Consider the following 14,796-nt stretch of genomic DNA (forward strand, 5'->3'; position numbering starts at 1 on the left):
AGAGGAAGAGCATCACCGCAGCGACTATTTATCACATTAAGCAAGTCCACAAGGATCTCCTGCGTCGACTCGTGAGCAGTGTCGGGCCGGCTCATTTAGCGCACTGATTAAAAAAATCAGGAATAAACGGGGCGCCCCTGGCTAGGATAAACCCTGGTCTCCAGGGTGATCACCAGCTCAGCTAACCACTCCAACCACTTCATGTTACTGGTTGGTAGTGGGATCGAGATCTACTAAAGGCGACCGAGCCGGTCATCTCCATTTTTTCTTTTTCTTTTTTCATTTTCTTTTGGTTCATCTCCTTTTCTTCTCCCTTTTTTTCATTCCTTTTTCTTTCTTCTCAGATTTTTTCATTTTTTCTCCATTCTTCGTTTTTTTTTCTTCTACATGTTTTGTTTCTCTTTTGTGTTTTCTTATGTCTTTTTTTTTCACTCTACATTTTCATACATGTCAAAAACGTTTTTGTAACAAGTGATCAACATTTTTTGTATTAAAACCATTCAGCTGTGCATCAAGGGCGAGCCCTGGCAATGTCCACGTCGGCAATGGTACGAGACAAAAAGGTTCCCTTCGTCGAGAAGAAAGAGAGAAAGAGATTGGCCACGGCGCAGCCCCCAGTCCCCATCCCCAATTCCTCTCCCTCTCCCTTTCCCTCGTCTGCCGCCGCCAGCCCCACCCCCGCCCTCCCCGCAGCCGCCGCCACCACCGGCGCCCAGGTGTGGCGCTGCTCTTCCCCACGGTCCTGACGGCAAGGCGGCGACAAGAGTTAGAAGGCAGACGCGGACGGCCCCGTCAGATCTCGTCCCGATGAAGTCAAGGACGAGCTCCACCCGGACGAGGTCGATCCGCCCCCCTGCCACACTTCTCCATCGCGTCACCATATTTGGAGGAGCCGCGACTGCTGCTTGCGCATCTGCTCCTCCCGGAGTTGTCGCCATCGGCAGGAGGAGTGCCGGACCGCGCGCCAACTCGAGGACCGCCGCTCCGGCGGACCGTTGTTTCTGGCCGCCGCCCTCCTCTGGTGCGCCGTCTCGGCCTCCCCCACCAGGAGCAGCAGCAGCGCCACATCGGCACCGCCGCGCACCTCGCCGCCGGAGGCTTCGCTGGCATCGTCAGCAAGACCTGCACCGCGCCCCTCGCCCGCCTCACCATCCTCTTCCAGGTAAAAAAAGGCTTCCCCCATACCCCCTCCTTTCTCCCGCGTTCTCGTGTGCACGGACGGGTTGGGAGCTCGGAGGGGATAGGGGAGGGTAGAATCTTGCTTCCGCAGCTGCGAATTTGTGGCCCGAGGGGGGATTTCAGAGCACACGAAGCTCCGGTGAGGACTAATTAGAGTTGTCCTTTCGATTTTGCGAGATTCTGTGTCCAGGACATGATTTGACGAGAAAGGAACCCCCCTTTGAATGTGTGGGATTCTGCGTGCCCTGACATCCAAGGAATTTGGGGGCGAAAAGCATGGGGAAAACGTCGGGATTGTAGCAATTAATGTGGTTATCTGAGCGTGAAGGAGGAATTTCCTTCTTTCTCGGGTTGCCGGTGTGCTTCTGGCTTCACACGTAGGCTTTTCAAAGGAAATTGGATGCTGATACTATTAACTTAGTTTCCTGAATGCGATATATAGATTCTTCCCTCGCTTTTAACTGATTGCTCCAAACTGTATATCCCTGGTTGACACTTATGAACTACTTATTGCTGTTCATTTACAACACTCTGCTTATATCGTGTCCAATCATCATCCGAAGTTCAGCCTTGGCTGTGAATTTTTTGTATTATACGCTGTTCATAGCTACAAAATTGCAGTCTCTTGAAATTGTTCTTGAATATGAACCCAACAACATTATTTTTGGGTCACGTAACCCATATGTCGATGATGAAGTTTGTAATACGAGCTTGTGACATACTGATCCGAGCTGCCGGAAAAGAATCTCCACCACTACCATGTGTGTTTCTTCTTCTTTTGCTATCCCCGTAATTAATTAGCAGTACTCTCTTGTCCTGCAGAAAATCGTGTGTCCTGATCTGATTTTGAAACTGCAGGTTTTGATCGCTCCGGAAGTCACATCGTCGTCAACTAAGCAGTGATCAATGAGCTGGTGAACCTGCACAGGGCGTCTTATCTCGGTGGGAGGCTGCCGGCGAACAATGGCAGGAAGAGCCTATACACGGCAGGCCCGTTGCCTTTCACTTATGAAGAGTTTCATATCACTCTGCATGACGATAATGATGGCTCTGGCTCCCATAGGTCAGCCATTTCACAATCAATATTTATTTTTTCCCGGGCTGGTTTATATGTGTTCAGTGTTCTGAATGTATTTTCCTTTTCCTTTTGATTCAGGCGACAAAGGAATTTTAAGGTGGTGGTTAAGTTCGCCGCGTGACATCTACAAATGAATTTACAAGTGATTGATCCATGGAGTTCAGGTATTTGTCAAATTGCTTGCTATCCTTTATATGAACTATTGTTTTGCCACAACCTAGCACTGTACAGCCAAAGCTATTTTAATCAAACTAAGTGCAAGCTAAGCCGCCGTATTTACTGTTATTTGTCCTGAAGATGGACTAGCTAGCTCATTTTTTGAATAACACTACAGGAGACTCTTAGTTGTTTATCCACGCCATGATGTGACAGGTGAATGTATTATCTGTCAAATTCTGTGAAATATCTGAGTAGCATGTGCAAAATAGAGATTTTTTTTGTTTGGTTATCGTCAGTCTCGCGGAACATTTGATCTTTATGATTGGTTATATATGGCACTACATTATACTTCGATCTGTATTGTTGACAAAAAAGGAACCGCAGATTTGTTTGTTGCAAAATGGAGATTTTTGTTATTCATTGGGGTGAAATAAACCGTTCACAGCTAATTTTACTTGAGGAATAAAAAATGCATCTTTCCCCCCCCCCCCAAAAAGGAGTCTTTTTAGCATAAATTTGCAGTATCTTATATTACTAGAACATAGAGTTCTTGATGACTAGAAAAAAATATGCTGGTGCCAAAATCAATTAATTGTTGCCATGTTTCCGGTGAAGTAAGTTGACACTATTATCCAAATCTGTCATTTGCATTTTCCTGTGCCACTAGTAAATTGTGACCTGTCTTTCCCAATACTACTGTTTTTCAGGCGACAACAACAGCTAGCTCCGTACAGGCTAAAGTGTGACAGGGAACCGCTGAACAACAAGTATGTATAAACTTTTGAACCAAAAGCTCTTTACTGAAAGAGCCAGAGTATGCTTATTAATTTATTGTCCACCTCACAGTGGTTGTATTTAGGTTACTTTCTTTGCCCTTAGTTTCAGCATTGACTTATTGTTTGCATATGTGAACATATTTCCATTGTTCTTTTGGTCGATGTGTTGCCGCCGCTGTTATTTTTGCTAGACATGTGAGCCCAAGATGTGTGCTGCTGCTGCTTGTATTTTTAGTTGCTTCATTTTGCTGGCACATGCACATCAGGTTCACATTTCTTTTAAACTTCATACACTTAATGTGTGACTACTCAGCACGAGAGTCTAGATCAGAGGAAATGCTCGTATAGTTGTGTTCATTGTTTTGTACTATGTTAATATTTCAGGTTTGCGGTGCAGTCAGTGGGAAATTGGCAGATACTTCCCTCACAACGTTGGCACTGATATGTCTGTGGCCATGTTCAGCCGGCTCCAGGTATCTAGCTATGGTTGTCGCTGCTACGGAGGCCAGAGGAGGAAGCTACGCTCTTCCATGGCGGCCAGAGGAGGAGGAGGCACTTCTCCGGTCAGATCAGTGGCTACCATGTCGCCGTCAACGTCCACCCTCCTCGACAGATCAACTTACTCCCAAGGCAACTGCTCCTGATCTTGAACACGAGCTTGGAAATCTGGCACCGACATATGCAGCTGCCGGTCAAATTTCTCCATATTTTGGTTTGGAGATTTTTGGAAGGAACAGGTTGGACCCTTCTCCTGATAACCATCTTTATATTAGTGGTTTCATTACTTTGAACTTGTTTATGTGTCGCTTACTATTATACAGCCAGTCAGATAATTTTTTGGTGTGTTTCACTGTTTCTCTGCATAACCTGTAAACATTTCTTAGAACTGAGTAAAGGTTGTATGTGAATTGTTTTAAACTCTGCCACTAGGAAGGCTTTGACCATGATTCCTCAGGGAGTAGATAACTCATTCCTTCCACATATGGTATTCCCATCATTTCCTTTTGCATGCAGTTTTCTCATCATCTTACAAACGAGGAGTACTAGGGATTGAAAAAATGTTGGGGGAGGAAATGTTTATGAACTTTCTATGACTAAAAGTTGTGGTCATCCCCTCAAAACTATATATTCAAAACAAAATTTCCACTGATGACATTATCTTCAGTGTCAAGGCATCTATGACCTATATCAATGATTAAAGTTTAAAATGTGAACTACATGTATCCAATCACCACTTATACTTTTTAGGCACTGTTTTTCCCAAGGTGCAAAAAATACTTGATTTTCCATGAAAATTGCAAGGATACAACACTTCATGTGTATTTTTGTGAATTTCTGTTGCTCGCAGTGGGAGCACATGAATCTGGGAGCCAAATCGCTGCTCTCCTTTGTCATTATTATAGTATAAGTTTAGCCTGTTTCCGGGATTAATAGTCACACCGAATTCATGAGTTTTCTTTCATGCAGTTGTTTAATTGCTCAGAACCATCTCTCAAATGGAAACATACAGCGAAGTTTTTCAGTACATGAGTTATATTGGAAACAGCAGCGCATCTGGAACTCTCAGTAGGGGTGATTTTCTTGTCAAAGGATATATAAAGGTATGGTTCACTCTACCCCTCCATGTTATCTTTTATTCTTCACCCAGGTGGTTGCTTATCTTAGTGCTGCCAACCTTATTATCTCAGGGACATTAGTTGCGCTGGTTATCATGCTTTATTAGAAGGCAAGCTAGAGTCCATTGTTCAAAGTACACCTGGAAATCCGCAGGCTACCATTTTATAAGGAGAAGGATTACAGAAAGGAAGGATCAAGCCTTGTCGGCAATATAATCCATGTGGTGTCAATCAGCATGTGGGAAACAATGTCCATGTCCTATAAATGGGGCATGCTGTGAGAAATATTGTGGGTGAGTTAATTATTTTCCTTCGCAACAACTTGCACCGTTATAACATAAGTTTTATGCAACTGAAGTATATGTCTTTTTGTGTCTATTTTTTACTCGTGCCAAATGAAGTTATTACGTTATCTACATAGTTGGGTGACTCCCTGTTGACATGGGCATATGGGAGGTGTATGTGGTACATTTGTAAAAATTGGGCAAGTTCTTTTTATGCCACTAGGTGATCAAATGTGAACCTGCAAAGTTGTAATCTAATATTTTTATTATCCTCCTCTTTTTACTGTCAAGGGCATTTATTAGTAATTGGATATTTCAGGCAAGCTAGCTGAATCATAGTCTTAACAAGTGACATCCCAATGATAGAAAAATGAAGATTATTTGCAGTAGCATTCCATATGTTATGCATTCTGTATTTGCAAGCACCAGTTTGACAAGAACTGTTTGATTATTCAATGTTCAGGGGACAATCCCAACAACAATTGCAGGTACTTTAGCGTTGTCTCTATGATTCTTGCATGAGTTGCTGGTGTTGTCATTTTCAATTCAGTGTTATATCATTTAACAATCACAATCCAGTCAGTAGTAAGTGATTACTTGTCCTCTGTGTGTGTGTGTGTGTGTGTGTGTGTGTGTGTGTGTGTGTGTAGCTGATCCATGTGTGTTGTACACAGGGCCTGGCGGAAAGGAATTAAGATGCACACTGGCAAGAAGAAGATCCAGAAGGACAAGGGCGTCGAGACCTCTGAATTCGAGGATACCATCGCGCAGGTGACCATCTCTTTTGTGTCCCTCTCGTCACCAGCTTTGTGCCATTCATGCATTTCTTCTCTACATCTAGAACTGCACCGAATGATTTCATTGATACAATCAAACATGCATTTAGGGGCTCACCACAAATCACTTGCAAGAAGGGCTCAGTTCTAAAACTAAGGTTATGCTTCACCAAGGATTTGAAGGTGAGTTATCTTTTGTCCTTGGATAGGTCTCCTCAGATTCATTTTTATTTGCGTGAACACAACTTCACTGCTTGAGCATTAATGTTACCACAACCGTTCTGATTGATGTCCAACACTCAGGCTGATATGAATCCTCAATGTTTGCCGTGAAGAACTATTAATGGGAATACTAAATTACCACAATGCATTATTCTTAAAATTGATTACCAACAACAACACCTTTTTAAATCTTTTTCCCCACAGGACTGACAGCTGCAGTTACAAGTGCTAAAATTTGAAGCATGTTACCTTCTAGGGTATCCTGAATCCTGATAACAAAATAAGGATTTTAATTGGAGTGGAATGGCATAGTTGTTTCTACAGAGTTTTGGCGTTGTTTTAGTTTTTCTGGTTGTATATTGCCTTCCTGAATGGTTGCTTGTTGGACTCTTCTATCTTCTCTCAAACAAAAAAAAGTTTGTATTATGTATGTTGTCCTTCTGGTTTCTGATAATTGTTCATTAGAACTCAAAGTTGCTTTCCTTTTTTGTGTCCTAATCAGGTGTTGCATATTTCCGCCAGTGATAGCTTTTCATCATCAATCTGCAAAGAACTAATAGGTGCAACATCTCTATACCAGGGTCCCTCGCCGTGCCGTGGACACGATTCAGCCATGCTGGAGCAGTGTGCGAACGAGCCACGAGCCGACGTGGTGGGGTGGCTTGGCTGGTCTTGCTCTGGCGAGCCACCGCCGACGCTGCCCGTCTCGATCTCGCCCCGTGTCTCCTTCAAGCTATGGTGTTGGACGTTGAGGACAACAAAGAAAGCAGTGGAACTGCAGTCCATCCACGTTTGAGAGTTGTGCTTGTGCACATTGGTAAAATAGCTAAGTTGCAGGTTGTTAGAAGTTCTACGGTTCCACTTATATGGAAAGAGACAAGATTCATTTTCATTGCTTGTCACGGATTTCGATTCTTCACATAAAACTTTGACCAAAGAGCTCATCAATGATGTGTGCATGTGCTAACAAAAGGTGAACAAAGCAACTTGAATGGGCGGAGACATACCCGGCACCGCAGAGTAACCACTCAAGAGGCGCACCAGGGTGCGCCCCGACCACTAGTACACGTTCAACATTGCGTGAACGCTATGTCAACATTTTTCAAATACTTGTATAACATTTTAATAGTCATTTAACATTTTTTCAAATACTTGTTCAAAATTTTTAATATTTATTCAACATTTTTAATACCTATTCAACATTTTTCAAATACTTGTTCAACATTTTTTACATTTATTCAACATTTTCAAATACTTGTACAACATTTTTGAAATTATTGTTCGACATTTTTAAATACTTTTTCAGCATTGTTCATATACTCATTCAACATTTTTTAATATCTATTCAATATTTTTCAAGTACTTGTTCATCATTTTCAATACTTATTCAACATTTTTAAATACTTCTTCAAATTGTTGTTCAACATTTTTTAATACTTATTCAAAAAAATTTCAAATATGTTTTTGAAGAGTGTTTTTGTAATATATACGTATATAGAATATTTTAAAGTATAAATAAAAGTACAAAAATTAAAAAAATTAGAACAGAAAACAGATAAAAAAACAGGCTGTGGCTCCCGCGCGCCTGGGCTGGCCCGTCTGTGGGTCGCCCCGAAGCGAGCGCATCCCCCTGTCTCGGTTTACTCGCTTAAAGCGAGACATAGGGGCGCCCGAGCATCCCCGCGTTCGTCGCACCATTTTGCTTCGTCTTTGCCTAAGAAAAAAACATTTCGATTCGTCTTCCGCGGCAGAAAAGCTCGAAAACTCCCGCACGAAATCCTCCCCAAATCCTCAAACCACACCGGCCTCCCCATACCCAACCGCCCGCCTCGACCATGTCGCTGCTCGACGACGTCGACGACGAGGCCTTCCTCCTCGCCGCCGAGGCAGCGGAGGCCGCGGCGAACGCGTCCTCCAAGCGCCCCCGCCTCTCCACCTCCCCGTCGCCGACCCCCGCCGCCTCCGAGGGGTCCTACCTGTCCGCGCTCAAGGGTAGCCACAGCGCCGCCTGGAAGCAGCAGCAGGAAACCCTAACCCTCGCCCACAAGCGGCCCGGCGGCTCCAAGGTCCCAGGCGTCTCCCCTGGTGGCGGCGCACAGATCACCAAGGGCGCGTGCTTCAAGTGCGGGGACACCAGTCACTGGGCGAGAGAGTGCCCCCAATCCTTGCAGGCAAGTGTCGGCGGCGGGATCGGGGGCGGTGTAGGAGGCGGAATCGGCGGCGGTGGCGGCGGCTATGTGGATGCGGGCGGGGAGGTGGAGGAGAAGGCGTGCCCCTGCGGCGCTGGGATCTGCCTTGTGCTCACCTCCAGCACGCCCAGAAACCCCGGCCGCAAGTTCTACAGGTGTCCCACGCGGGTGAGTATCAGCCCTCATTGTTAAATCACATCATCCTGTTACCTTGTGCATTTCGGAGAGTTGTACTTGTAATGCAATGTGCCCATGTGGTCTTGTGATTTGGATGCCCTGAGCTAGCCCAAAACTCAAAAATCGTTAATAGTGAACTTGAACCAAGTGCAATGGTCGTCTGGAGATGTAACAATATTATTTGTTACAAAATCAAGTGCATGTATGGTTTGGTGCAAAACCAAGTTCACTTGCATTTATACTGCAACTGATAGTTTAACCATTTTTCAGTTCTGATGTGCTTACTCTGGTCCGTGTGTACCATTGTTCATGGCAAATCTTTATTTCTCCTGCCATTGACTTCTAGCTTCACCACTGTGTAATAATGTTGCATTCAGCCTGTCTCGTACTTACTAAGAAATAAAACATGGTTTAGATATTATGATGCATATTATTCTACAAGAATTTCTCCATGCTGGTTGATCGAAGATAGTAGTATTCTGGCAGTGTGGCCTGCTGAGTTGCTTCTTATAGAATTTGGAGAAGTTAGTTTTGCAAACATGATTGTTTTTTCCCAGTTAGTAGTGCGGTGGCCGACTTAATGCCCATCATAGTTTGGTTTAGAAGAACATCCTTCTGTGTTTTTTGCTGAGTACCAATATGATTATTGCAAGAAGCTGTAGTACATGTGTTTCATTCAATTTCGGTGGCGTGTTAGGATCAGACCTTCAGCAGCAGTCAATTAACTTGTGTGTGCTGCATGATTAGTGTTGTCATGGGTGCTTGATGGGCTATATAAGTTGTGTTCCTATTCTTAGGTGGATGTATAGACATAATTTGTTTTTAGCTTCATTTTTGTTGTTGCACCTTGTCAATTGCCTACTCTTTGACTTACATATTTTAGGTTTTTGCTTTTAAGTTCAAAACCAAATAACATTGACAAATGCCAGGCCTCTTTCATGTGGCGTATCTCTGTAGCTTTTAAATGTTTGTCTATTATGTGAGCCAAGTATTTCATTGGACTGTCCAAAGAATCCGTCTCTGAAAGCTACATATAGTCATTATTCTGATATTTTAAAATGCATCTTCTCTACCCGGGCTAGGCAAATATTACATCCGTTTATATTACCTTAGTCTTCAAGTTTGTCTGCCTCTGTTATGTGATTCTGAGTCGTGGCTTCTGAACTGTATTGCTGTATTTTGGACATGTACGGTGGTTTATCAATGTTATATGGATTTTTTTAGCAATAGTGTTATATGTGTGACACCATTTTCACCTGATATCTGACTGAATATTCATTAGTTTACTATAGATTTGATCTATATTTGTTACTGGTGCTATCAGCTTAGGTATTCTTTTCTTGCACTATCTTTCCCAAACACTTAACCCAAAAAGACCTTGGAATAGGATATGGAATAAGTGATATCTGAACGATTCCGGTCTGATTTGCCCTTGTCTCTGCCTTAGGTTAACTTCCGCCATTTCTGTTGTATTGGGGCAATTCCATTGGCATTTCTGTCCCTAACTCTAGCATCCAGTTCGCTAAGGCATTTTACAGAGTGTCTTAAACTCTTTCTGTTTTGCTTTTTAAAATAAGTATCAATTATTTAACCTATTAAAGAAAAGTAAAATATGCAAGGTTTAGGCCACCACTAGTGCTAAAAACTAAGTCTTATAAAGTACAAATGAAATCCTGATGCGTGGAACCTTTTTTTTGAGCTGGAACACCAATTCCATTATCACTCAGGCACAACAAACGTGTTGGCCTCAACGTAGCTTACATCAGGTGGCAGGTTCTCTAACCACAGAAACCTGGGATTGTTTCCACATGCCCCGACAGCAGCGAGGTCATGAGCTAGCTTAATACAACCTCTAGGCACACAAGAGTATGAAACCATGGTAAAATTAAGTCTAGCAAACACATGCAAATCTCTAAAGATAATACACTCATTTGTCAGATCAAAATAGGTGGATTGCATCGCCTGGATGAGATTCCTGCTTTCTGCCTACAGTATGATGTTTGTCATTCGCCAGTCCACTTCAGCTTTCAAAGCTTCAGTACACGCATGCGCTTCCGCCTGTAGTGCACTTGCCGGACGAGGAATAGACCCAGCTCCATAACCTCTAACTGTCCCCAGTCGGTCCCGAATCACGAATCCCCAGCCTCCTCTGCCATTTGCTGCACTGAAAGCGCCGTCAGTATTGATTTTCAAGAGATCCCCATCCTGCGCCTGCCATTGCTCTGGTTGCACTGTCCCTGATCCAGAGTTTCTGGTTGGTTTTTCTTCTGCATATCCCCGAGCTGTCTGCTATATCTGGTAGACCAAACCTTTCCACTGGCTGCACTGACTCTCCGGCATTTATTTTATGAACATTAGATGCACATCATACTTGAGAAATTGTTGGATAAATGCGTGAAGTGAGCCTGTTGTTTGAGTTTTCTTTAGCCAAATTTGCAGTCATGCTTGTGTAATGTGTGTCTGTTGCCCTTAGTCCATAACCAACCTCCAGCGTTTCTCGAGTATGTTTGTTTGCCTTCACCTTCAGAGTTATGATTGTCATGTTGCAAATGTCTAATTTAATCTTGGAAAGTGCAAATCAATAAAGGGCCGTTCTGTTAGCTGATGTATATGCGCATGCATGTACATTCGGCTAACCCAAATTGGAGATTTCATTCCGTAATGAAGAAAGAAGGCTATTTCTTGTCTCCTTTTGTTTCTCTTATTTTAACGTACCTGTGGTGCTGATGTTATTTTTTACCATAAGGACAATGGAGGTTGCAACTTCTTTGAGTGGTGTGATGCTCCATCTCCAGGCGCTGCTAATGCTCGCAGCAGCACAAGCTTTCAGTCAGATGCATCAATTGTGAATATGCCTTGTTCCTGTGGTGCTGGAACATGCTTAATTCTCACGACAAAGGCGGGAGTTAATGTTGGGAGGCAGTTTTATCGGTGCCCAGCTCAGGTTCATTCATCTGGACATTTTATGCCCAACATTAATTTCTTTCTTTCTTTGATTACATGGTTGTGTGCATGATATTTTACTGTATCCATATTATGCTGCGGACGTGTTACGCTGTGGATTTAATGTCATGCTTTTATCTAATGTGACATGTAATTTTTAATATCAAGTTATACTGAACACTTGGTGCTTATTTTCTCCTGCTAATTAGTATTAAGCCACAAAGCATGTCATCTACTTAATCATTTGTACCAATTCTTACGGTTGGAAGTTGCTGTGTTGACGTGGATAGTTACTTGGGCATTTATAACTCTTTATCTTGTGGCCATGATTCATGACTATCATATCATCCGCATATTCCATATTTTTCCAATAGAAGATGTTGACAGTGTGATGGTCACAGTTGCAGAGTGCAGTTATGAGTTAAGATTTAGTTGCCAACAGAACAGATTCACGTTTTAATGCGGTTCATATCTTCATATCTTGTTACCTTTTTGCTCTTATGACTGAGCAACTAGGTCATTTGGGTTCAACTCAATTATTCTCGATCATGAGGAAGTGGTTTCTGTACCATCTTAAATCGGCATGATAATCATTTAACCGGATATGCATGGCCGACATACTTTCTTTCGTGGTATCTGGAATACACGCTTTCCAAATCTTAAATTGGCCTGATAGCATTTAACTGGGTATGCATGGCTGACGTGTTTTTCTTTCATGGTATCTGGAGCACCCTTTCCACAGCCTGTCATGCAATGCAACTGGTAGCCAAATAAATATCCTTATTCTTTATTGTTTGTGTAAAAAATGGCATTTTACTAATATAGTAAACAATAACAGCATGTGCTTGTTGCCTATGTAGCTCTTTATTCTATTCTCATGATTCGAAATTACCCGAAATGATCTGTTGGTGAACAAAATCTGCTTAAAGAGATATTATGGCAGTTCCTATATGCAGTAGATCTTTTTGTTGTAGTGGAGCATTTTTTTTCGCTATCTGCATCTTTCTGGATAGCAACTGATGCTATATGCCATCACCTATGATTTAATAATCCATGATATTCCTTGTTCCCTTCACGCTTTACTTTATTTTGATGATAATTGTTGTATGACTCCTGATAACTCGGGCATTTCATCTCTTTCTCTTGGTGTTGGACCGGGGACAAATCTCTCAGGGAGGTAGCTCTTGTGGCTTTTTCAAATGGTGTGACGATCAGCAGCAGCCTAGGACAGCTGCTCCACTGCAAGGTGGTTCATCACAATACCAAGCTGGTGCTACCCCCACCAACCAAAACATGAGCAAGAGCTCTTCAGGCTGCTTCAAATGTGGGCAAGAGAACCACTGGGCGAAGGACTGCCCGAATCAAGCTTCGGATCCTTACTCTGACAAAGGCGGGAGGGCATTAAGTTCAGCAACCTCATCTGATGGGTGTTTCAAGTGTGGTAAGGCTGGTCACTGGTCCCGTGATTGCCCTGTTGCAAACAGTGGTGGTGGTGGTGGTGGTGCCGTCGCCAGCAATGTCAAGTCGTCTTCTACTTTGGGCTCATGGAACAGCAGGAGATACTGATAGCAGGTGCCCCTGTGAACTCAATTGAACTGACGCGGACATGCTGTACGAAACTTGGACAAATGACCTTTGCCACTTGTTGCTTAGGTACGCTCTCTCGCCGACGCCACTTGCAGACCTGCCACTATTTAGTTCCAGCAAACGGGATTTACTTTTGATATCTTGCGTCTATCCTGGTTGCTGTGTGACTGTCGAACCTGTACTATCTGCTTTAGGCATTTCCACTTTTGTGAACAAGAAAAAGCCATTATGCTATGTTCACCAGCATGCCTTGCACTTGCAGTTCAATATCAGCTCCATGTTCATGTTATCTCTTTTCCTCTCTAAAAAAAATTCGATGTTTATGTTGCTGTTTCCTTTGAATACTTTTTTTTAGGGTGTTCCTTTGAATACTTGCTATAGATATTTCTGGAGTTTGAGATGGAGTTAGATAGGATACTATTTAAAGTTGGACCCTGGACCCTGTACTCTGCAACTAAATAATACTCGTACTAGAGTAGTATATATACAGTCCCACCTATGACAGGACTCACTCATCAAGTGAGGCAGAGGCATGAAAGGGGCGGGACAATTGTTCTCTGTAGAGGAACTTATTACTCGCACCCACTGTGCCATACACTTAGGACCCAGCTATTAAAGGATAGGAACAAATTAAGACTGACCAATTGAACGCCCCACCCTAGGGAGCGCTATCCGCTCCAGGCCACGGAAGTTGCACATGGTTCCTATATGCAGCAGTGGTACGAGCTGGTCGACGCGAGGGCGGAATCTCCAGAGATTGGTTAGCATACAGGAGTAGTAATCGCGGCTGTCCTGTCCTCTGGCGCGCGTGGTCCTGGGGAGCGGTGGTGGCTGGTGCCACGCCAGTTCAACTGCAGGAATGGTTGGCGCCATTACATGTGCCGATTGTTTGCCACTCATCAAAGGCTTTGGCCGGCCATAGTACCTGACACTACAGGTCGGTTTCCCTCAGCGATCTCGCGGTCCCCTATCCCCCCGGGGCGCAGATCTGAGATGCCCCTCTCCCCGTCCTCCACTACGAACCCAAAGCCTTACTGGGAAAGATTTGCTGTTTATTTGTTCGCTGTCTATTCGGTCGGCCCCCTCCATTCCCCATTTGTTGTTTGTTGTTACGTGCACGCACTCACTGCGCTGCTCTTGCGAGGGAGAGTGCTTTGGCACGGCCAGGTCTCGTTTTCCCAATAGTCAATGCTCTCTCTGTTGGGAGAGTTCCCTCAAGACAGATTGCCTAGACACTAGTACTAGCAGCATCTTTGTGAAAGAGTAATGGGGACTATGATGTCAACAAAGAAAGTTTCCCAGTCAAGCCATCTATCCTAGTTACATATAGCATTTGATTTTATCTCTCTCTGAATGTGGATATGTCAATAAATATTACTGTTACTTGGTACTAGCAGACGCACGGAGCTGTTCTCCTCTGCTGCAAGTATGTCCCTAGTCTTGGTAATGAACTTTGACAGAGTAGTAGTAAATGTTCTCTGCTTTTACTAGTACTCGTAGTTACCAATAATCATCTGCCTGACAACCTGGTCATTGTCTACACGTGTAGTAATTGTGTAGAAACTCTTTTTTCTTCTTCTGATAACTCTCTCTGCACGGGTTTCATTGAGCAACAAAAGCCTCCTCCACAGCCTGTGTAATCAGAAAAGGGTCAGCGGTTGGCTATTTAGGCCGGCCAGAGACACTCTCTCTCAAGGTGACGCCTCCCTCTGGCGGATCTGAGTAGGCTACGGAGGCCTCGAGCTTAGTAAAATTTTAGCCGATGGCGGCAAGCAAGCGAAGGAGGCGTCCTGGGCGCAGGCCGCCCCGT

The 14,796-nt window shown here is 43.7% G+C and overlaps 1 protein-coding gene and 1 long non-coding RNA gene across 9 annotated transcripts; both read left to right on the forward strand.

Annotated features, from left to right (window-relative positions):
* The first annotated feature begins 592 nt into the window (after window positions 1-592).
* Window positions 593-7,057, forward strand: LOC119303450. Of its 7 annotated transcripts, none has more exons than XR_005147918.1 (11): window positions 593-1,162; window positions 2,038-2,242; window positions 2,336-2,421; window positions 3,124-3,183; window positions 3,577-3,929; window positions 4,660-4,793; window positions 4,881-5,101; window positions 5,412-5,677; window positions 5,767-5,863; window positions 5,979-6,051; window positions 6,671-7,057. It is a non-coding gene; the product is annotated as an uncharacterized LOC119303450 (long non-coding RNA). The 7 variants fall into 7 exon arrangements; XR_005147919.1 differs by having other exon boundaries at window positions 5,412-5,580; XR_005147921.1 differs by having other exon boundaries at window positions 5,556-5,677.
* A 727-nt stretch (window positions 7,058-7,784) lies between these two features.
* On the forward strand, window positions 7,785-13,275 carry LOC119303451 (DNA-binding protein HEXBP-like). Of its 2 annotated transcripts, XM_037580580.1 has the most exons (4): window positions 7,785-8,447; window positions 11,203-11,400; window positions 12,573-12,971; window positions 13,053-13,275. In XM_037580580.1, the coding sequence occupies exons 1-3, from the start codon at window positions 7,926-7,928 to the stop codon at window positions 12,963-12,965; spliced, it is 1,113 nt and encodes a 370-aa protein (XP_037436477.1). In that variant the 5' UTR covers window positions 7,785-7,925; the 3' UTR covers window positions 12,966-12,971; window positions 13,053-13,275. The 2 variants fall into 2 exon arrangements, with proteins under 2 accessions (XP_037436477.1, XP_037436476.1); XM_037580579.1 differs by having other exon boundaries at window positions 12,573-13,275.
* The last annotated feature ends 1,521 nt before the right edge of the window (window positions 13,276-14,796 follow it).

This window comes from Triticum dicoccoides, chromosome 5A (genome assembly GCF_002162155.2).
Source record: "Triticum dicoccoides isolate Atlit2015 ecotype Zavitan chromosome 5A, WEW_v2.0, whole genome shotgun sequence".
NCBI lineage: Eukaryota > Viridiplantae > Streptophyta > Magnoliopsida > Poales > Poaceae > Triticum > Triticum dicoccoides.